Source organism: Macaca mulatta, chromosome 1 (assembly GCF_049350105.2).
Source record: "Macaca mulatta isolate MMU2019108-1 chromosome 1, T2T-MMU8v2.0, whole genome shotgun sequence".
NCBI classification, from domain to species: domain Eukaryota; kingdom Metazoa; phylum Chordata; class Mammalia; order Primates; family Cercopithecidae; genus Macaca; species Macaca mulatta.
In genome coordinates, this window is record NC_133406.1 from 13,488,734 (window position 1) to 13,512,870 (window position 24,137).

Sequence of the window (24,137 nt, forward strand, 5' to 3'; positions counted from 1 at the left end):
CTCAAAACCAGCCTAGGCAACATGGCAAAAACCCATCTCTACAAAAAAATAAAAGATATAGATATAGATAAAATTAGCCGGGTGTGGTGGCATGTACCTGTAGTCCTAGCTAGAGGCTAATGTGGTAGGATCACCTAAACCTGGGAGGTCGAGGTTGCAGAGAGCCAAGATTGCACCACTGCACTCCAACCTGGGTCACAGAGTGAGACCCTGTCTTTTAAAAATTTATTTAGCCCGGGAACGGTGCTCACACTTGTAATCCCAGCACTTTGGGAGGCTGAGGCGGGCGGATCACCTGAGGTCAGGAGTTCGAGACCAGCCTGACCAACATGGTGAAACCCCGTCTCTACTAAAAATACAAAAATTAGCTGGGCATGATGGCGGGCACCTGTAATCCCAGCTACTCGGGAGGCTGAGGCAGGAGAATTGCTTGAACCTAGGAGGCAGAGGTTGCAGTGAGCCAAGATTGCGCCATTGCACTCCAGCCTAAGTGACAGAGTAAAACTCCATCTCAAAAAGAAAAAAAAAGAAACAGAAGAGATGAAACTAATGAGTTGGAAAGGAAGGTGGAAAAGCTAAGGAAAGAATTGGAGGGAGGTAGGAGGACCGCTGGAAAGAGCGGAGCGTGTCACACATACTGTGGAAAACCGCAGTGATGACCTGGAGACAGGCTTCAGAAAGGTGCACAGGAAACAAAAGAAACAGATGGAATGTCAGATCGAAGCAATTAGAAGCTGATAGAAATCCAGACTGACAACAGCATTCCCACATTTGTATGCGAATGTTCCTGGCAGAGAGAGTAAATGGAATAGAAAATACTCTTAAGGATATAACATGAAACGACTTCATTAAATAAAGGAAGACCTGAATCTGCAGGTCCGAACTGCTTGCCATATTCCAGAAAAGAGTGTGAGAGAAATGATCGACACTGAGACACAAATACTGCTGAGGGTCTTAATCTCAAAAGGAAAGAGTGATCTCCCCATCAACAAATAAGTCAACAGCAAAAAGCAAAACAAAAACAATACTACTAATAAAGAGCCCGTTAAGAATATAGGCAGAAGAGGCCAGGGCGCAGTGGCTCACACCTGTAATCCCAGCACTTTGGGAGGCCGAGGGGGAGGCGGATCACCGGAGGTCAGGAGTTCGAGACCAGCCTGGCCAACATGGTGAAACCCCATCTCTACTGAAAATACAAAAATAAGCTGGGCGTAGTGGCGGGCGCCTGTAATCCCAGCTACTCAGGAGGCTGAGGTGGGAGAATTGCTTGAACCTGGGAGGCGTTCAAACACTGCTTCAGTAAACAAGGAAGGAGGTCATGAGGAATCTAATGAGCCAAGATCGTGCCATTGCACTCCAGCCTGGGCAACAAGAGCAAAACTCCATCTAAAAAAAAGAAAAAAAGAAAAGAATATAGGCAGAAGAAGCAGTCAGTTAGGACAAATACCCCTAACCTTGATTACATTCTTTTTTTTTTTTTTTTTTTTTTTTTTTTTGAGACAGGGTCTCACTCTGTCACCCAGGCTGGAGTGCAGTGTCGTGATCTTGGCTCACTGCAGCCTCCGCCTCCCCAGCTCAAGCAATCCTCCCACTTCAGCCTCCCAAGTAACTGGAACTAGGTTTTGCCATGTTGCCCAGGCTGGTCTCTAACTCCTGAGCTCAAACAATCCTCCTACCTTGGCCTCCCAGAGTGCTGGGATTACAGGCGTGAGCTACCACACCCAACCTGGGTACATTCTTAATATGTGTTAGGAGCTTGAATTTTCACACCAGCCCTGAGACGTTGGTGCTATGAATACCCATTTCACAGACAAGAAAACAGGCCCAGGCCAGGTGCAGTGGCTCACGCCTGTTGTCCCAGCACTTTGGGAAGCCAAGGAGAGAGGATCACTTGAGGTCAGAAGTTTAAGACCAGCCTGGCCAACATGGTGAAACTCCATCTCTACTAAAAATACAAAAATTAGCCAGGTGTCATGGCGAGCACCTGTAGTCCCAGCTACTTGGGAGTCTGAGGCAGGAGAATTGCTTGAACTTAGGAGAAGAAGGTTTCAGTGAGCCAGGATCATGTCACTGCACTCCAGCCTGGACAACAGAGCAAGACTCTATCTCAAAAAAGAGAAATGAAAAAAAGAAGAGAAAAGAAGAGAGAAGAGAAGAGAAAAGAGAAAAGACAAAAGAGAAAAGAGAAAAGAAAAGAAAAGAGGTCCAGAGTTGCCATTTGATGAAGGAAGGATACAAACCCAGAACCTTGGGTGCTATCACTACACTACAGTGCCTCACCCACAAAGGAGGAAAATCTCAGTCTGGACAACACTTCACCACAGTTCTGAAGATGTCAGCCCAAGGAGAAACAGCATCTACAGTGAATTCTCTACCCAACCAAGTGGCCATTTATGTCCATGGCAACATATATATATTCTCAATTATGCAGAAGTTTAAATGTAATGCAAATATGTGCTGCTTTTCTTTAGCAAACTTATTTCATTTTATTCAATTGAATTTCATTATAGGAGATTTTTATTTCTATATTTCTATCTCCTATATTTCATTATAGGAGATAATTATGCACATTACAGATGTGCATAAGTATGTTAATTTACACATGATAATATACATTAAGACCATAAGAAAGCTTCTGAGAAAATTCCTGCTCAGTCAAAAGGTCCTCCCGAGCAGGGGCTGAGGGTCTTGCACGTGGCTGGATCCACACACGATCTGAGTCATAGGAGGCACTGAAGGATGGGCTTGATGTACATGGAACAGCTCAGTCACCTGTTTTGATGCAGGGCCTGTTGCAGGTGTGATGACTACAGTCAGGATCATGAGTGCTAAAGGAATTTGCCAAGGCAGTCATAGGTTTAAAAAAAAAAAATAGCAGATTTATTAGAGGGAAAGTACATTGCAAGGAATCAACGGGCAGCACAGCAGAAAAGGGACTGTCTTCAAAAAGGCAAGGGCTGGAAGGAGGCTTTACAGGGTCATGCTGGAGGGGTTTCGTGCAGTTACAGTCCTGCTGCTGGGGCTACGTGCAAAGTGAGGGAACAGGATGTTGTGCAAGGGGCTGTTTGTGGTTAGCCGTCTCTCAGAACAATTGTTCTCCCCAACCTGGGACCCCTTCCTCATTGTTGCCTACTTATGAAGATTTCTGGGCCCAAATCAATGTTATAGAAATGGGATCAGGTGAGACAATCCATGTATCACCTACGAATAGACTCAAAAGAATTGGAAGTAGGGTCTTGAAGAGAAATCTGTACATCCATATTAATAGCAGCTTACTCACGATAGCCAAGGCATAGAAGCTACCTAAATGTCTATCAATAGATGAATAGATAAACAAAATGTAGTATATACTTAAAACAGAATATGGTTCAGCCTTAAACAGGAAGGAAACTCAGACACATGTGACAACATGAATGAACCTTGAGGATACTGTGCTAACAGAAGTAAGCCAGGCACAAAAAGACAAAATATTGTATTCCACCTATAAGAGGTACCTGGAGTAGTCAAATTCATAGAAACAGATAGGAGAATGGTGGTCTCCAGGGGCTGGGGGAAGGAGAGAATGGAGAGTTGTTTAATGGAAACAGAGTTTCAGTTTTGCAAGTTCTGGAGAGGGATGGTACTGATAGTTGCACAAGAATGTGAATATACTTAATACTACTGAACTGTATACTTAAAAATAGTTAAGACGATGCATTTTATGTCATATATGTTTTATAGAAATACACCTATATGTATATATATGTACACATATATTTGTATAAACATATAGTCCTATAATTAAACTTTTTTTTTTTTTTTTTGAGACGGAGCCTCACTCTGTGGCCCAGGCTGGAGTGCAGTGGCCGGATCTCAGCTCACTGCAAGCTCCGCCTCCCGGGTTTACGCCATTCTCCTGCCTCAGCCTCCCGAGTAGCTGGGACTACAGGCGCCCACCACCTCGCCCAGCTAGTTTTTTTGTATTTTTTAGTAGAGACGGGGTTTCACCGGGTTAGCCAGGATGGTCTCTATCTCCTGACCTCGTGATCCGCCCGTCTCGGCCTCCCAAAGTGCCGGGATTACAGACTTGAGCCACCGCGCCCGGCCAATTAAACATTTTTTTATGCTGGGTGCAGTGGCTCACGTCTGTAATCCCGGCACTTTGGGAGGCCAAGGTGGGAGAATTGCTTGAACTCAGGAGTTTGAGACAAGTCTGGGAAACAAAGCGAGACCACATCTCTACCAAATTTTTTTTTTTGTTAATTAACTGGACGTGGTGGTATGTGCCTACTCAGGAGGCTGAGGCGGGAGGATCATTTGAGCCCAGAAGACAGAGGCTGCTTTGAGTTATGATCTCACCACTGCACTCTAGCCAGGGCAACAGAGCAAGACTTTATTTCAGTAATAATAATAATAATAATACTTTTAAGAAAACGCTTTCAAGACAAAGTTATCTCCAAATCCAGCTTCCATCACTATAGAGCATTCAGAATCAACAAGTCTTCGTGCTGTTGGACCTGCTGTGCTGGAGGGCTTCATGTCCATCAGATAAATATCAGCATTCCCTCTGAGTCTGTATGAGATTGGGCTTGAGGCACCCTTCATAGCATTGTCAAGGCACCACTCACGCCCAGATCTTCAGCACTGGTAGCATCCCCGTTCTCATTAGATAGCACAGCCATTTTCCCCAGTCTCTCCTATCTTTTAGAGCGGCGGTTCCCAATCTTTTCGGCACTGGGAACTGGTTTCATCAGAGACAGTTTTTCCACAGGCAGTGGGGGACGGTTTGGGGATGACTCAAGCATTACATTTATTGTGCACTTTATTGCTATTATTATTACATACTCACCATAATGTAGAATCAGTGGAAGCCCTAAGCTTGTTTTCCTGCAACTAGACAGGACAGGTATTGGGAGACAGTGACAGATCATCAGGCATTAGATTCTCATAAGGAGCATGCAAGCTAGATTCCTTGCATGCACCGTTGACAATAGGGTTCACGCTCCTATGGGAATCTAAGGACTCCGCTGATCTGACAGGAGGCGGAGATCGTGCAGTAATGCTCACTTGCTCGCTCGCCGCTCACCTCCTGCTGTGCAGCCCGTTTCCTAACAGGCCATGGACTGGTACTGGTCCCTGGCAGGGGGTTAGGGACCCCTGTTTTAGAGCACTGTTGAAAGACAGAACACTCATGATTTCACTCATCATGGAGACATCAGTCTGATACCTCCTGACCTCAAGTGATCCACCTGCCTCTACCTCCCAAAGGTGATCTGCCTCCAATATCCATCACTGGGATCCAAATGGTCTTTGCCAAGTTATAGTTTCTGGGTCAGAATTCTGTTTAATTCTTTATCAGTGTGATAGAGTCAGTCTTCTCAATTCTTACTCTTAATAGCCTTCAGATCTGGGTATCAGACAACTTTCTTACTCCATGGACTGAAGGTACCAAATAAGGGACCTCTGTCCATCTGTGTCAGCTTATGGAATGCACAAACATCAGTAGCAGCAGCAAAAAGAACACTAGGTCACCAGTGAGGCTGATGTCGAACTCCATAGGAACGACTAGGCAGTGTACTGCCTCGTATTTCAAAAGTTCCACCCTGAGAGGCTGTCAAACCTAAGCGAACCTAAGTAGGCATATACCACCATGTCCAGCTAATTAAAAAAAAATTTAGTAGAGATGGGGGTCTCGCTATGTTTCCCAGACTGGTCTCAAACTCCTGAGCTCAATCAATTCTCTCACCTTGGGAGCCTGACGAAGAGCTTGCACCAGCCCATTGTGGTTGTTCTTTATTCCCAGGACCTTTGGGGTTCTTCTAGTCACTGCCACAGTGTTTTTTTGTTGTTGTTGCTTGTTGGTTTGTTTTTGAAACAGAGTCTCACTCTGTCACAAGCCTAGGCTGGAGTGCAGTGGCACGATCTCAGCTCACTGAAACCTCCACCTCCCGGGTTCAAGTGATTCTCCTGCCTCAACCTCCTGAGTAGTTGGGATTACAGGCGCCTGCCACCACCATGCCCGGCTAATTTTTGTATTTTTAGTAGAGATGGGGTTTCACCGTATTGGCCAGGCTGGTTTCGAACTTCTGACCTCAGGTGATCTGCCCACCTCGGCCTCCCAAAGTGCTGGGATTACAGGCACACCACTGTGCCGGGCCAACTGCCACACTGTTTCTTTAGACTCTGACTTGCTCAGAGATGACCTTCTGTTCAGGTTTCTTGCCAGCACCATGGCCCGGGTGGTCTCCTGCCTCCTCTGGACTCTGCACATACATGTGTGTAACATGGGATCCAGCCAGCTGACTGAATCGAAATAACTTCCACACAGGGATGGCATGGTAGGAAAGAAGTTGCAGGGTTATTCAATCAATGTAAACTTAGAATTAAGAATAACTGGCCGGGCGTGGTGGCTCATGCCTGTAATCCCAGCACTTTGGGAGGCCGACGCAGGCAGATCATAGGTCAAGAGATCAAGACCATCCTGGCCAACACGGTGAAACCTGGTCTCTACTAAAAATACAAAAATAAGCTGAGCATGGTGGTGCACGCCTGTGGTCCCAGCTACTCGGGGGGCTGAGCAGGAGAATCGCTTGAATCCGGGAGGCAGAGGTTGCAGTGAGCTGAGATTGCGCCACTACACTCCAGCCTGGCGACAGAGCGAGACTATGTCTTAAAAAAATAATAATAACTATGGTGACCGCTCTTACAAAATGTAATTTTTATCATTCTTCTCAGAAATCCATACGATGTAAAAATAAACATTTGTCGGCAGTAGACTATGACAATCCTAGAAAATACTTACATTAAAATGGGGGAGGGAGAAGAGAGGAGAGTGTAAATATGGCCACCTGTCAGTCCAAGGGTCTTTATTACAAATAACAGAAGGTTACCCTGGCTGAGTAAATATAAAAGGAATTTAGTTAGTTGGTTAGTTTCAACTTTAACTTTAGGTTCAAGGGGTACATGTGCAAGTTTGTTATGTGGGTAAATTGCATGTCAGTAGGGTTTGGTGTAGAAGTGATTTCATCCCCCAGGCAGTGAGCATAGTACCCAATAGGTAGTTTCTCAGCCCTTACCTTCCTCCTCAATCACCCCTCAAGTAGGTCCTGGTGTCTCTCATTCCCATCTTTGTGACCATGTGTACTCAATGTTTAGCTCCCGATTATAAATGAGAACATGTGGTATTTGGTTTTCTGTGCCTGCATTAATTCAATTAGGATAATGGCTGCCAGCTATATTCATATTGCTGCTAAGGACACAATTCCACTAATTTTTATAGCTGCATTGTATTTCATGGTGTATATATGCTACATTTTCTTTATCCAGTCCACTGTTGATAAGCATCTAAGTTGATTATAAAAGGAATTTATTAAAGGGATTTTGAAGAGCTTATAAAATTGTTAGGAAGTCTAGAGAAGTGGGCTTAAGATTCATATTCTGGGAACAGCACTCAAAAACACACTGCAGAACAGTCTGAGGAGGGAACTGCGGCAATCACCACCCAGCACTACATGCTACAGTTTGTACCACTGTCACTCTGAGCCAGGAACTCAACCTTCTAGCCAGTGCCACTGCCACCAGAACAAAAGCTCCTAATGTCTTCCCCCTCAGATCATAAGTCGAAGTCTGGCACATGTGTGTCAGATAGAAACAGAGTCATATGTGCGAAGATGCAAGAGATTCTGGGAAGGTGAGTATTTGACATTTTCAGATCTATTAAGAGAAAGAATTGTTTCCCCACACAAGGACTCATAAAGTAGATAACTCCTCCAACCAGTGAAGGGGTTCAGTTGCTAGGGGAAAACATGCATGATAACTGTCCAGTATAGCCAATTTCTTCATATTTCATAGATGTGAATCAATCAATATAACTTCATTTCTGAAATTGATTAACATTATAAACATATTAAGGCTATAAAGATTAAATGCTTTTTTTTTTTTTTTGAGATAGAGTTTCACTCTGTCGCCCAGGCTGGAATGCCATGGAGCAATCTCTGCTCACTGCAACCTCTGCCTCCGGGGTTCAAGCAATCCCAAGTAGCTGGGACTACAGGTGCGCACCACTATGCCCGGCTATTTTTTGTAATTTTAGTAGAGATGGGGTTTCACTATGTTGGCCAGGCTGGTCTCAAACTCCCAACCTCAAGTGATCCGCCCACCTCGGCCTCCCAAAGTGCTGGGATTACAGGTGTGAGCCATCGTGCCCAGCCTACACTTCTTAATTACTGGAGAACAAGAAATAAAGACCATGGCACATAAACTAGAAAACAAAAGAGAACGTAAAAGTTTCAAAAAACAAAATAAGACAGCAGAAACAACACCAAATATGTCTATCTTAATAATAAGTGTTAAGTGGGAAAACTAATTTAGATTATCAGATTTAACCTTTAAAAATAATATATTTCACATTACACATAGACCTAAAATAAAGTGACTCAGGTTGAATGTAAAAAGATGAGCAAAAATATACCAGATATATTCAATATGCACAAGATCTGTATGAGGAAAACTATAAAACTCTGAGGGAAAAAAATCGAACATCTAAATAAAATGGAGAGATAGTCCATGTTCATGGATAAGAAGACTCAATATAGTTAAAACAGCAATTTTTCCCAACTTGATCTATAGATTCAATGTGATCCCAGTCAAAATCCCAGCAAATTCTCTTCCTTTTCTTTTTTTTTTTGAGACAGAGTCTTGCTCTATTGCCCAGGCTGGAGTGCAATGGCGTGATCTCAGCTCACTGCAACCTCTGACTCTAATATTCCTGTGCTGAAGGCCATGTGAGAACAACTCTTACTTAAGTTAATTTGGTAATATTACAACTCTCTTTCAAGCATCTTAGATTTAGCTCCCAATGTGCAATCAACTTTTGATGTGGAAAAAAAAAGCCTATGCTGAAAGTAGTTAACAGTGGCTAGTCCACTGTTACGGACATTTGACTTAAGGATTCAGAGACGGACTCTGTTGAATTATTCTTTTATTCATACATATCACCCACTCTCCCCTCTCTGGTTTCCACCTTCAGATATAACCTAACCCACTCTCAACTAGATGTTGCCTGTGGCCTAGGACCCAACCACTGGGCGGAAGCCTCTCCCCAGACAGGCATCCACCAACAAGTAAGAATTGCCCACGTTGAGCAGGAATAATATGAAGTAGTTACTGGGATCCACTGAAAGCTATAATATGAAAGTATCTAGAGATTGCCCTTAGGAACTGGTGTGTGGGTCTCAAATATTTCCCAATGTTAGGAGGAAAAAAAAAAAAGCACAAGAAATCACCCGGCAGTGCTTGCTGAGAATTTAGAGGTGGGGTATATACCTGTAATGTCCCGAGGATCCCACTGAGGATAAGCAGTATATGATATCTTCTAGTAGTGTGTGCACCAAATTTGACCTTGTAAAATATACCATTACACCATGCTGGCTGCAACCTGGCTGTGCCATTAACTGTAATCCTGCTTTGTTTTTTGGAGTAGAAGGAGAAACAGGCAAAGCCAACCTAGGTGCTTTTAACTGATCCCCAGTAGTGCTGTTAACTAGACCAGCTTAGAAATAGGTGTGGGTCTGTCTACTTCAGATGCAAAGGATAAATGCAGTGGGTGTCACAGCCAGAATAATAATTATGTCATCTGTCTTGTCACGGAATGTGACTATGGTAATTGCGGCATTTTCTCCCATCATTGAAGCTTGTAATTATAGTGCAACTAACAGGATTATGTGCTAACTTGGGCTGCTTTAATCACCTCTTTTACTCTGAAATGTGATGGTAAAATTCCACAGTTGTTCCCAAGCTACCGATTCTTTTCAACATCTGTTGTCTTGTAACTCTAACAGTTCAATACTAAGACGGGGAGGCACGGAGATGCTCCAGGCATTTCATCACAGCAAACTTGAGGGAAAGCCGAATTCAGGCTTGATGAGAAAGCATACACAGTAAAGGAATTTTCAATTTTCTACCAGAATAAGATTTTCTCCTTGAAAGAAAATTGTCTACTTTATGTTCCAAAGATGGCAGATGTTTAATGGGATCTGGCGGTGTCTGCAACCCCTATTTGGTGCGTGTTGAAGGAAACCTCCAACCATAAACATCAATCTAGGGCTGATTAAGAAAATCTCCCTCTCAGCGGAAGGAGCAGGCTTAGGTTAATTAATACCTGGATGCTGAGCTATTTGTTGGGACGCCATCTTTCATGTATCAGGCTCATTAAGATGGTCATTACCTATATTTATCTTTTCAGATCACATTAACAATAAACTTCAGGGGTTACCCAAGATACTTTGGTTATACAGGTTATATAGGACTCTGGACACTATGTGAAAAGAGGGGGTGATGAAGGCAGAAAACTCCCTTGACTATTTTGCTGTAAGATGACTTATGCTCTATTAGATGCACCTGTGCGTAAGTGGGCCATTCTTCATAGTGTTACATTTCAGTAATTCTGTGTGCACCTAGGAAATTAATGTTGCATGGAACCAACCCGGATCCACACATTCGCGCTTAAACTGAGCACTTCTTGATCGGCACTAATACTGGCTTCATTATGTGTGCATTTCTGTTGCATGGATGCACAGACAGCAAACGCAACTGTGATCTTAAAGCAACAAAAGGAAGCAACCTAAGAACAACTCATTTTCTTGCAAGAAAAATTGTGGCATCAAGTACAGCATCACCTTTGGGAGGTGACAGAAAAATTCCTAGATTAGACCTGCTTAGACCTGGCAAGGCCAGACTATTAACAGCATAATTGTTAGGGTGTTGCAGACACTGGGCTGTAAGGGAAGAAGTTACTCCGCTGTGGAGTGGAACGTGGGCCCAAGCTGACCTCCCCTTGACTGAGCTGTTCCCCAAAGCCCCAACATTTTTTGAGCCCACTCCTTTAATGTTTGGTCATGATGTACTTGATGTACTGGTTGATAATGCAGCTTCCACAGTGAGGCGCCCCCTTGAGGTTGCTCCCAGAGAATTGAAAGAGTCGAATTGGCCCATGTTGGATGTTGATAACCACCTGGACAGGTAAACTGATCAAGGGGAAGAAAGCTGTCGTGACAGTTTAACCAGCCAACTTCTGATTAGCTGGATTGTATGTGTAGACAGAAGGGGATTGGCAGGTCACAGCCTAGAGGAAGGGGTGTCTTGGAGACCACAGTGACCGTGTCCATCCCGCACTTCTCAGGGTGCGGGGACAGTGGGTGAGTCCCAGCTGAAGACACTTCCTGTCTCTAAGTTAAATGAAACGACCTAAGACACTCTAGGTGGAAGACGCTCCTTCTTCTGGTCCTGTGAGCTCCCAGGTAGTTGTTCCACAAGGATCTCTCCTCTTGTGCGCTGGCTGGGCAGGTGAGAACGTTCCAGGCCACTTGAGAATTACGGGTCTCATTGTCAATTAACAAAGCAACCGCTGTAGTATGGCGGCTGAGTATAGATTCTGCATACAGTGTAGATTATAGATTCCGTATCAAGTGTAGATTCTGTGGAGTAGAAAAGGGGTCCCCAACCCCCAGGCCATGGACCAGTACTAGTCTGTGGCCTGTTAGGAACCGGGCCGCACAGCAGCAGGTGAGCAGCAGGTGAGCAAGCAAAGCTTCATCTGTATTTACAGGTGCTCCCATTGCTTGCATTACCGCTTGAGCTCTGCCTCCTGTCAGATCAGCAGCCGCATTAGATTCTTACAGGAGCACAAACCCAATTGTGAACTGTGTGTGTGAGGGATCTAGGTTGCAAGCTCCTTATGAGAATCCTGTGTCTGACTACCTGTCACTGTCTCCCATCACCTCCAAATGGGACCATCTAGTTGCGGGAAGACAAGCTCAGGTCTCCCATTGATTCTACATTATGGTGAATTGTATATAATTATTTCATCATGTATAACAATGTAATAGTGATAGAAATAAAGTGTACAATAAATGTAATGCGCTTGAATCATCCTGAGACCGTCCCCCCATCCCCAGTTAGTGGAAAAACTGTCTTCCATGAAACCACTCCCTGGTGCCAAAAAGGTTGGGGACGGCTGTAGTATAGTATAGCTTAGCTTCAAATTCTGCTGCTTTCTCCCTCTCGCTCTCTTTTTTTTTTTTTTTTGAGATGGAGTCTCTCTCTGTCCCCAGGCTGGAGTGCACTGGCGTGATCTGGGCTCACGGCAACCTCTGACTCCCTGGTTCAAGCGATTCTCCTGCCTCAGCTTCCCGAGTAGCTGGGATTACAGGCATGGGCCACCACGCCCAGCTAATTTTTGTATTTTTAGTAGAGATGGGGTTTCACCATGTTGGCCGGGATGATCTCAAGCTCCTGACCTCGTGATCTGCCCGCTTCGGCCTCCCAAACTGTTGGGATTACAGTCATGAGCCACCATGCCCGGCCCTGGTTTCCTCTCTTAATAGATGGGTGACCTTCTTAACCTTTGTGCCTCAGTCTCCTCATCTGTAAAGTGGCTTTAAGAATAGTACTTATCTTAAAGTATACTTTAAGTATACTTATCTTAATGTATACTTGAAATGGCTTTCCAGACTCAGTGGCTCATGCCTGTAATCCCAGCACAGATTATAGAGAGGCCGAGGCGGGCAGATCACCTGAGGTCAGGAGTTTGAGACCAGCCTGAGCAACATGGTGAAACTCCCATCTCTACCAAAAATTAAAAATTAGCCAGGCATGGTAGCAGGAGCCTGTAATCCCAGCTACTCAGAAGGCTGAGGCAGGAAAACTCTTTGAACCCAGGAGGTGGAGGTTACAGTGAGCTGAGATAGCCTTACTGCACTCCAGTCTGGATGACAGAGAGACTCCATCTCAAAAGAAAAAAGAAAATTGCTAAAAGAGTAAATTTTACATGTTTTTAACCACAAAGAAAAGTATATGAGGTAATGGATGTGTCAGCTAGCTTGATTTAACCATTCTATAATGTATACATGTATCAAAACATCATGTTGTATACCATAAATATATTCCATTTTTATTTGTCAATTATAAATAAAGAATTGTGCTTTTTTTTTTTTTTTTTTTTTTTTTTAAGAGACAGGATCTTGCTCTGCCACCCAGGCTGGAGTGGCTGGCTATTTTTTTCATTTTGTGGTAGAGTCTTGTTATGTTGCCCAGGCTAGAATCGTACTTATCAGAAGAATTAAATGGCATAGTACATCTGTTGCATGTAACACAGTGCTGGCACCTGAGAAGCGATCAGTAAATGTAAATGTTAGCTTCTATTTGTATTATGGTTTTATCCAGCTGCCTCCTGAGCTTGTTTAATATGAGCCAGCCACAAGAGATGATCCATTCTGAGTGTGCCAGGAAATCATGTTTCTGGGCCCAGAAGTCCAGTGATTGCCCTCTGGAGAACGGGGGCAGATTCACCAAGGTGTCCGCTACTGTGTGGGACTGGACAGGTTATCAGATGCCCGTCTCCTGGCCTCTCATCATGGATCCACAGTGGCGTGCAAGTGTTCTTTTGTGACATTTCAGCACACATGGATTATTATAGTGACTACATCATGTTTGAGATCACAGTGAGATCTTCTAGAGGGCCTTGTGCTTTCCCTTGCATCCTTTCCATTAGCTAAAGGGTAAATAGTGAATACTTCCTTCCTGAATGACATAAAGAGGATTATAGAGAATTCAGATGAAACTGGAGCATGCCCAGAAAAAATGAAGTAAATGGGAAGAGTGAAAACTAGAAAACTGGAGAGGGCATGATGGTCAGGCAAGACATTATTTATTTTTTTCTTTTTTTGAGATGGAGTTTCATTCTTATTGCCCAGACAGGAGTGCAGTGGTGCAATCTCAGCTCATTGCAACTTCCAACTCCCAGGTTCAAGCAATTCTCCTGCCTCAGCCTCCTGAGTAGCTGGGATTACAGGTGCCCACCACCACGCCGTTAATTTTTTGTATTTTTAGTAGAGACGGGGTTGCACCATGTTGGCCAGGCTGGTCTTGAACTCCTGACTTCAGGCGATGCACCCGCCTTGCCTCCCAAAGTGCCGGGATTACAGGTGAGCCACTGTGTCCAGCCGAGCCATTCATAAACGGAGCTCCCAGAAGAGCTCACTGGAGTCAGGGGTCCAGACCTAGCAAACCCAAGAGGACAGTGGCTCCTAGAGGAGCAATGTGGTTGTTCCAACACTGCAGCCCTTGTATGTGCTGCCCAGGGGTTGCCAGAAGGGCCACTGGATGAATTTAGTCGCTGTCCTAACATGGTGGCCATGAGGGAGACCCCAGACCTCAGCAGCTTCTGCATCTCTGGGCATGGTGAGAAGCCAGGAGTGGAAACTAAGAAGGTCATGACTCCAGCAGCTGGGGAGGGCACTCGGTTTTCCTTAGAAGGTGGCAGCAAGGGAGGGCTCAATCTCCCAAGCCCAACGGCTCTGAGTTTGCACACTCACCATGTGATTCCATTCTCTTGTGTCCATCACAGCCCTGTGGGCCTCAGAGTCTGTTTCCCTAAGCCTGCGCTCTAGCTCCTTGTGATGGCTTCACAGACCCCCCCTCCCACAGATTCAGTTTTCCCCTGGGCCTCACCCATCTGGGAAATTCCTATATGGGCGTCCTATAAACCACTGCAAACTTCAAACACTCCTATTAAACCCAACATACACATTTTTAGGATCTTAAATACTGACCATGCTATTAAAGGTAGAATCATAGACATTTTAGAGTAAATTGGGACCTTAGAGCTCTCCAACGCTCCTGAATTTTACAAATGAAGGAAGTGAAGCTCAGAAAGGTTGAGCTACTTACCCGAGGACACACAGCTGGCTCAGGGGAGGGGGTAGAACTAGAAGCCTGATGTTTATAGGAACTCATTTCTCCATGCCACATTCTTAACAAATGTAGGCTTTGTAAGGATTTACATTGATTCATCTGCTAAATTTCAAGTTGATTTATTTGAGTGATGTGTTTAGTTGATTCATTGTATATCTCTGCTGAAATTATTCCTAGCCATTGCTAAAGCGGTTAGGTCTGGGCTGAAAATCAGAAGAATCTCTGTAAAATGTTGAAAGATGAGCCAATTTTTTAAAACCCAGAAGGGAATGTGTATGGCCTGTGTAGCTGGAGTTTTCTAAACATTTTTTTTCTTCATCTGTGGAACATTTTTATCATTCTAGGGAAGATGTAGACATCGAATGTACTAAAAGGATTTCATTTGACTGCTATGTACTTACCCCTGCCTGTAATCCTCTAATAAACACTCGCAGGCAGAACAGCCTAATTGGCAGGATGAATTAATGCACAGGCCATTTATTTGCCAAGCACATGACACAGACCATGAACAAAATAAGCTCGAACTGCCTCTCCCTGTTAGCAAATGCTTGTCTGCACTCCGCCCTCTCGCAACCTGCTCTTCCTCTGGGCTTGAGCTTGGGGACAGTTTGATGTACAACTGCCATGCACCAGCAGGCTTCAGATGAGCCTGGAAAGAAATGCAGGGGAAAGAACTTTCTGGTCAGGAGAACCTCTCGCCGCAGGGGAGCGGCCACCCCAAGTGAAAACATGTGTGCTGGCAGGGCACGGTGGTTCACGCCTGTAATCCCAGCACTTTGGGAGGCTGAGGAGGGCAGATCACCTGAGGTCAGGAGTTTGAGACTAGCCTGGCCAACATAGTGAAACCCCATCTCTACAAAAAATACAAAAATTAGCTGGACATGGTGGGTGCCTGTAATCTCAGCTACTTGGGAGGCTGAGGCAGGAGAATCACTTGAACTTGGGAGATGGAGGTTGCAGTGAGCGGGGGTCGTGCCACCGCACTCTAGCCTGGGCAACAGAGTGAGACTCTGCCTCAAAAAATAAATAAATAAAAATTAAAAATAAATAAAAATAAAACATGTATGCTTCTAAAACATAGCTAAATATGAGTTCTGTTGAGGAGGATGAAGTGTCTCTCTGTGTTGGTCACAAGAGTGGATTGCAATAAAACCACTAATAATGATAATAAATATGATCACACTGGCTTGGCCAGGGGCTGCGTTCTGCTTTCTTCTTCCAGAAACGGTTTAGCAAAGTCATTGTGAGACTACTGTCCTGGAGCCTCCACTCCTCACCTACTCAAAAGTATAGCAAGGCTGTTTGAGCCTCCTGCCATCCCTTATTCCTGTCTCCATGCTGACCTGCCTTGCAAGGGCAGCCTCCCTTTCTTGGAGGCACACTTCGAACCAGTCTCCTGGGTTTGCACGAACCCTCCCTCCAGCCTGGGCATGACCTTGTCATAGGCTGTGCGCACTATAAAGCCTATCCTAGGGCTTATCCTCACTCTACGTGGACACCTCTTCCCTGGACCCACCCTGCGAAGGGGCCTTTAACCAAATGCCTGTGCTCTGTGCCCTCATAGGTCTCCCAGGCAGCTGCGGACCTCCTGGCCTACTGTGAAGCTCACGTGCGGGAAGACCCTCTCATCATTCCAGTGCCTGCGTCAGAAAACCCCTTTCGCGAGAAGAAGTTCTTTTGTACCATTCTCTAACTTCATGTGTGATGAAAACGCCTCCTTTTCTGACCTTCGAAGTCCCCTGTAGAGACCATGCATGCTCTAAGCCTTAGGGAGTGAGACCAGCACCCATCCCTGCCCAGCCAATGGTGGCCAGGGCTTGTCTTATGTTTTCATCTGTTTACTTCGTGGCATTCAATTTCATTTTTTTCCTTTTCATTTTCATGTTATTTTCATTATTGGCAAAGAAAATCAAAATTTTTATAGCCAAATAACAAATGTGCCATGTAAAAATAAGTCTGGAGTTAAGAGTTTAAAATTTTTAAACATCAATTTCCAAGTTTATATCATATGAATACATTTCAGGGGATAACTTATTTAAAAAAAAAACATGCCTAAATATCTTTTATTTGCAATATTCAGTATCAAATTAGAGCATTTTGGCCAACTGAAACATATAACGTTCTCATCTCCTTTCCTGGAGAAAGCAGCTGCAGAGGTTCTCTAGTTCCTGCATTTCCATCATCCTAGTGAAAAGACGACCCACAGGATTGGAATGGTTTTCTTTTGTTTGTTGTTGTTGTTGTGGTGGTGGTGGTGGTGTTGAGACAGAGTCTTGCTCCGTTGCCCAGGCTGGAGTGCAGTGGTGCGACCTCAGCTCACTGCGACCTCCACCTCCTGGGTTCAAGCGATTCTCCTGCCTCAGCCTCCTGAGTAGCTGGGATTACAGGCATGCACCACCATGCCCAGCTAATTTTTTGTATTTTTAATAGAGACAGGGTTTCACCATGTTGGTCAGGCTGGTCTCAAATGCCTGACTTTGTGATCCACCCGCCTCAGCCTCCCAAAGCGCTGGGGTTACAGGCGTGAGCCACCGCGCCCAGCCGTGGAATGGTTTTCTTAACGTATCCTCCCGGGGCCATGGTGGATGTCCCTTGTTTCAGTGGTCCTGCAAAGATAGATGGTGGGCAGACACTGAAGTCAACTTGACTGTAAAAGTACCCCATGCCGTTGATATCTGTAGCAGACCTGTGGGTGCGGTCTCCCCTCTCCAAATGCCACCTCTTCCTGCTCCCTCCTCTTTTGGCTCCTACTTAGTAGTTCCATTGTGGGCTGCAGTAATATAAGCACCTGTTCTGGACACAGCGCTGGGCCCGCTGGGGTTTTACTAGGGCAGTCCCTCCTCTGCAGGAGTGAGTCATGGTGACAGCAGCCCCCTGTGTGCCCCCTAGTCATCTGAGCATTGGTGTGCATTAAGGTACTTAATCTTCCAACAATAAATACCATAAGTGCATGTCTGTTTTGTTTTATTTTATTCATCTTTTTGAGACAGAGTCTTGCTCTGTTGCCCAGGCTGGAATGCAATGGCACAATCTCAGCTCACTGCAACCTCCACTCCCAGGTTCAAATGATCCTCATGTCTCAGCCTCCCTAGTAGCTGGGATGACAAGCGCAGGCCAGCACATCTGGCTCATTTTTGTATTTTTAGTAGAGACGGGCTTTCACCATGTTGGCCAGGCTGGTCTCCAACTCCTGGCCTCAAGTGATCTGCCCACCTCGGCCTCCCAAAGTGCTGGGATTATAGGTGTGAGTCAGTGCACCCGGCCATATGTCTGTTTTAGAGTGAGGGGAAACTGAGGCACAAAAAGTTTATGTAGTTTGCCCAAGGTTACCCATGGTAAGCAGAAAAACTGGGGTTTGAGGGCAGGCACCCGGCCCCAGAGTTCCCTTAGCCCCCTGAACTGTGCTACCTTCCAGGTCTACCTGTTTGCAGGTAGGGAGACCTGCAAACTATCTTAACTGCACACCGTGAAGCAAACACCTTTTTTGCACCAACCCATGGCACACTTCACTTCCCACGTTCACCAGGAGGAAGCCGAATTCTGGCAGTTTAAGGAAGGTGATTCATGGATGCCCCAAGGAAAGGCTAGACATTGATGAATTAGCTCTTGGATTGTCTAAGATCAACCTGAAGGCCCTACCTAAACCAAACTCATATGACCCCGATGAAAGAGGAGAATACACTGTGGGAGCAGAGCTCTTTGCCTAAGTTTGTTCTATTCTGTTTATTTGGAAACTGCCTGTCTCCCTAGTTCTGACCAAGACTTGCTGTGTGATACAGAGCAGGCCATTGTGTGCATGAAATGTTCTAACCTGCAAATTGGGCTTAATGGTAATTATCCTGCCTTTCTGTCTGAGAGGAAACAGAGATGCGACATAGATGAAAGCTCTGATTATCATTTAAAACAAATAAATGTACTAAATGCCATGGTATAATATAGGGAAGAATGGATGACTTCAAAGAGACCATGGTTCTGTTAGATGAATAAAATTGCCTGCAAAGAGGCACATATAATTTTCAGATCAATTAATGACTTGCTGCCCTCGTAAATGGATTTAGGACATTTTTATTCCTTGCTTCTTTTGTTAAAACCCATTCTGAGTTTCATTATCAGCTCACTGATAGTATCAGTGTTGTTAAGATGCTCAAACTAGAGCAGAATTGTATGCTGGATGTGACGCTAAGACCTCAGATCCTTTGATAGTGCAGTTTATGACCAGGATCTCTTTATTCTGTGGTTCACGCCAACATCATTAACCCGATGAAGCAAAGCACAAGTCACAAAAGCACATCAGAGAAGCTGAGAAAGTAGGACAGCACAGAGAGCATCAAAATCAGGTCAAAAAAATGCTGCTTTCCTCTTCCACCAAACTTTCTCTGCGTTGTTTTTACATGTCCCGTCCCTCCAGATTCAGGCTCCCTTTTGTTCTCTCTCCTTTTCCTTTTCCTCCTCTCTTCCTTACCTCCCCCTATGAGATGCTTTTCTGTCCTTTTATTGCACCTCTTCCAGACCTATGTCATTTTGAGATGGGTCACCCTTCCTAGAGTGGTCGTGAACCCAGCTTCCACTTCTTTTTTTTGTTTTTGAGACAGTCTTGCTCTGTCGTCCAGGCTGGAGTGCAGTGGCGCCATCTCGGCTCACTGCAACCTCCACCTCCTGGGTTCAAGCGATTCTCGTGTCTCAGCCTCCCGAGGAGCTGGGATTACAGGCACCCACCACCACACCTGGCTAATTTTTGTATTTTTAGTAGAGACAGAGTTTCACCATGTTGGCCACGCTCGTCTCTAACCCTTGACCTCAAGTGGTCCGCCCGCCTTGGCCTCCCGAAGTGCTGGGATTACAGGCGTGAGCCACCGCACCTGGCCTAGCTCCCTCTTCTTAGATGCAGATTTCTGCACATGAGCTATGAGATCCACAGACATGTCACTGAGCTCCCCCACTCTGTCAGTGGAAGATGAATGGAATAAAGCCTGCTTGCATTATGGAGTGCAGCTGTGAGGACAGTTGTCATTTTTGTGTTTTCAGCTTAACCGTCCAGCATCTCCCCTCCCTTCCTATAGCAGGGACATCATGCCTTAGATATAACCTTAGTGGTGTGTAGTACCCACCGTGGAAGCTGAAGAAGGGAGGTATTCCCTGTCTCTCAGGCACACCCTGCTTCCAGCCCCATACCAGTCGGGAAGTGGTCATTGACCTGGGGTGGACTACCTGGACCCTTGCTTGGGGCTATGAGCCTGGAGAATGTGACACAGAAATGAAGGGATGCTGAGACTCATTTCAAGGAAGTCACCGTGGTCCGGGGTTGGTAGTCATCCAGTAAGGCAGTTGTCTAGGGCTGGCAGGCTGAAGGGATGGTGTGTCCACTGGTAGCAATGTCCAGGGATGGCAGGGTCCTGGGAATGTCATTTCTGCTCCACTCACTGGACTTGCTGAGCTGTCTCTGCCTCCACCTATCTTCCTACAGATCTCCCTTCTAGTTTTCTGTCAATTCTTTAAGCCAGCAAACTCCTTCCAGTACATTCCTTATTCTTTCATGAAATAGCCTGAGTTGGATGTAAATATATATGACCTAACAATCCCACCCCTAGGTGTATACCCAACAGAAGTGCGTACATGTGTTCATCCAGAGAAACGCCCTAAATCTTCACAAAATCTCTCTCCATAATAACCCCAAACGGGAAAGCACCCAAATGCCCATGTTGGTTGGATAAGCACATTAGGGTATATTCACACAATGGAATCCCAGACTGCAATGAGAATGAGCTGCAACTCCACCCCCAGCTTGGAGTGTATTCACCAACCTAGTGGTGAACAAGATAAGGCAAAAATGCACCATAGGATTCCATTTATATAAAGTATAAAACCCAAAACTCATCCTTGTGGTTGCAAGTAGAGATCAGTCCTAAGAAGAGAGTAACCAGAAGAGGGACATGAGGTGCTGGGTGCTTCTGGGATGTTCTGTTTCTTGATCTGGTTGCCGGTTACCTGGGTGCGTTCCGTTTGTGAACATTCTTGGAGCTGTACACTTTTGATTTGGGCACTTTTCTGTGTGTATGTTATACTTTAATAAAAAGTTGGGTTTTGTGACTTGCAATCAGGAATCCTACCTTTTTTTTTTTTTTTTTTTTGGCACTTTGCTCAAATTTTTACTCCTCTTTAAATACCATTAACATTACATTAATGATAACTAGCATCGCTAGTGGGGCATTTTAAGAGCATGCTTGACATCATTTTAAAGTACAAACTATGATCCTCAGCTATCTGGATGGAGAATAGGCCATCAGCACCACGCAGGTGGGGCCCTGTGAACAAGATGCGCAAACTCTGTGGAATTTGTGTCTTTCGGGGAGACAGTGAGGGATCCCCCTGGGAGTTCCCATGTGATGATGGAGATGCTGTCCTCTCAGGCTCTCCTGCCTTCTGACCATCAGGAATGGATGGAGGAGATGGCCTGCTGCAAAACCCTGTCATCAGACACCACCGTTGAGGAGGGAGCTGCAGCACAGGCCCCAGGGGGCTCATCTATGACACCTCTGAATGCAAGCTCAGATGCCCAGGTCACCCAGCCCATAGGTGTTAATACACTGGGGCTGGAACACCGATGGCCACTCTGCTCACATCCCTGGGGGCTCTGGCCCTGTTTCTGAACCTCGGATTGTTTCTGAGCATCTCCTAGGGCATCTCTCTTGTTCTCAGCTACCAAGCAGCCTCTGCCATCTCCCTGTGGCAGCTCTGGCGTGTTGAGTTCCAGGGCAATCACAGAGCAGTTTCACGCTGGGACCCCACGACATGAGTCAAAAGGGCTTGCCTCTGATCCTCAGCTCCAGCCCCCATGGAACTCAACCACAAATCTGCCCATTGTCAGCAGCCCCCCTGCTGCTGGGAGCCAGGGGAGCGAGCAAACCAAAGGGCAGAAGGAAGTTTGTTCTGGTGACTCTTCAGATTTGAGATGAAAATAATAAGAGTAATAACAAGAAACACTGATCTGATGTCAGAGGTGTGTGAACCAAAGCAACTCCATCTTGAACAGGAGCTGGGTAAAATGAGGCTGAACCCTACTGGGCTGCATTCCCAGATGGTTAAGGCACTCTAAGTCACAGGATGAGATAGGAGGTCGGCTCAAAATACAGGTCATAAAGACCTTACTGATAAAACAGGTTGCAGTAAAGAAGCTGGCTAAATCCTAGCAAAACCAAGACGGCCACAAGAGTGACCTCTCTGGTTGTCCTCCTTGCTACACTCCCATCAGCGCCACGACAGTTTACAAATGCCATGGCAACATCAGGAAGTTACCCTATATGGCCTAAAAAGAGGAGGCATGAATAATCCACCCCTTATTTGGCATATCATCAAGAAATAACCATAAAAATGGGCAACCAGCAGCCCGCGGGGCTGCTCTGTCTACGGAGTAGCCATTCTCTTATTCCTTTACTTTCTTAATAAACTTGCTTTCTCTTTGCACTGCAGACTCGCCCTGAATTCTCTCTTGCGTGAGATCCAAGAACCCTCTCCCGAGGTCTGGATCAGGATCCCTGTTCTGTAACACTGAGAAGAACATGGATGATAGCAATCCATTAGACAGAATTACTCACACTTACTTCTCCTCAGCTCTTCAGGGGGTAAGACACCAGGTCATGGGCGAGGTTTTTTGTTTTGTTGTTTTTTTCTTGAGACGGGATCTCATTCTGTTGTGCAGACCAGAGTACAGTGACGCCATCACAGCTCACTGCAGCCTTGAGTCCCTGGGCTCAAGCGATCCTCCGGCCTCAGCCTCCTGAGTAGCTGGGACTACAGGTGCACGCCACCATGCCAGGCTAATTTATTTTTATTTTTTTGTAGAGACAGGGTCTCACTATATTGCCTGGGTTAGTCTTGAACTCCTGGCCCACCTCTGCCTCCTAAGCACTGGGATTACAGGTGGGAGCCACCATGCCCTGCCATGGGCTGTTTTCATGAAAGATCAGAGGATGCCCTCTAACCCCCAGCTTCCAGCCGCATCTCCTGGGTGGCACAGGATGTGCTCTGCCATCCTCAGGATGTAGGCCCAGAGCAGCAAAGGTAGAGGATGAGCTGGGCGTCTGCCCAGTTTTAATGCTTTTGTTGATGTGTGGACAAGCCAGCGACACATTAGTACCATCCTGCACTCCATCTGGTTTCTAGGCAAACCCTCACAACTTGATTCAGTTTCAGCTATACATAATGTACTAACTTGTAAATGTTCAAACCCACATACGATCATTAACCGCATGCTGGTATTGTAACCACTTACTTCAAAGATTCCCTAGTGACCCAGGGTGGCCTCCAAGGCCCTGCCTGCCCTGACTCCTACTTACTCTCCAGCATCCCTTTCACACCTCACTCCCCGGAGAACCCTGTGCTCCATCCCCACCGGCCATGATTCAAGCCCACCTACTAGCCATGCTCCCTGCTGGACAAGGCCTTTGCACCTGCAGCTTCCTCTGCCTGGCACACTCTTCCCTCCTCTCTTTGCCAGATGGACTGATTTGGTAGATCTTGACTCAAGCATCACTGAAGACTCAAGCCTTCTCTGACCTCTCTGACGAGGTCCAATCTATCTCTAGGTTCTTATTCACTGTGAGGCTCTCCTTTGAGGCCCTTGTCATGGTTGCAGTTTGACATCTGTGTAAGTGATGACTCAAAGAAGATCTGTCTCCCCCACGATGCCATAAACCCTCTGAGGCCCGGGGTTCTGGCTGTGAAAGGAAAAGAAATCTCCCCAAAATCACTAAGCCAGAGGGAAGGGTCAAGCTGGGAACTGCCTCGGGCAAACCTGTCTCCCACTCTATTCCTAAATAAGATAGTTACATACACACCACCACCCCCACCACCAGTCCCCCAACCCCCACGCACTCCCTCACAATTTGCCCACAAGGAAATTCCTTGCGGACAAAGGACAGGCAGAAGTCAAAGTCATCCCTTTACTCGTGTGAGACAAATGCACATCCGATCTGCTTGCTCTGCCCTATTGTTTCACTAAGCCAGAGTAGGCATAAGTGACTATTCCTGTAAATCAGCAGTCCCCAACCTTTTTGGCACCAGGGGCTGGTTTTGTGGAAGACAATTCTTCCATGCATGTGGGGTGAGGGGCATGGTTTCAGATGAAACTGTTCCACCTTGGATCATCAGGCGTTCGAGTCCCATAAGGAGCAACCTAGGTCCCTCCCATGCACTGTTCACATAGGGTTCACCCTCCTATTAGAATCTAATGCTGCCACAGGTCTGGCAGGAGGCAGAGCTCAGGCAGCAATGCTCACTGGCCGCTCACCTCCTGTTTCCTAACAGGCCACAGATCCATACAGGTCTGTGGCCTGGGAGTTGGAGACCCCTGCTGTAAACTGTTTATTCAGCGAAAGGCTAATCAGAAACTCAAAAGCATGCAACAGTCT

General features: G+C 45.8%; 1 protein-coding gene across 1 annotated transcript in view; it reads left to right on the plus strand.

Moving 5' to 3' along the window:
* The window catches only part of GNG4 (G protein subunit gamma 4), a 94,511-nt gene extending 73,687 nt beyond the window's left edge, over nucleotides 1-20,824 (plus strand). The window contains exon 4 of the mRNA XM_028849531.2: nucleotides 16,295-20,824. Within this exon, the coding sequence (XP_028705364.1) occupies nucleotides 16,295-16,423 (129 nt within the window). The 3' untranslated portion in view covers nucleotides 16,424-20,824. The remainder of the gene's footprint in view (nucleotides 1-16,294) is intronic.
* Nucleotides 20,825-24,137: the final 3,313 nt, after the last annotated feature.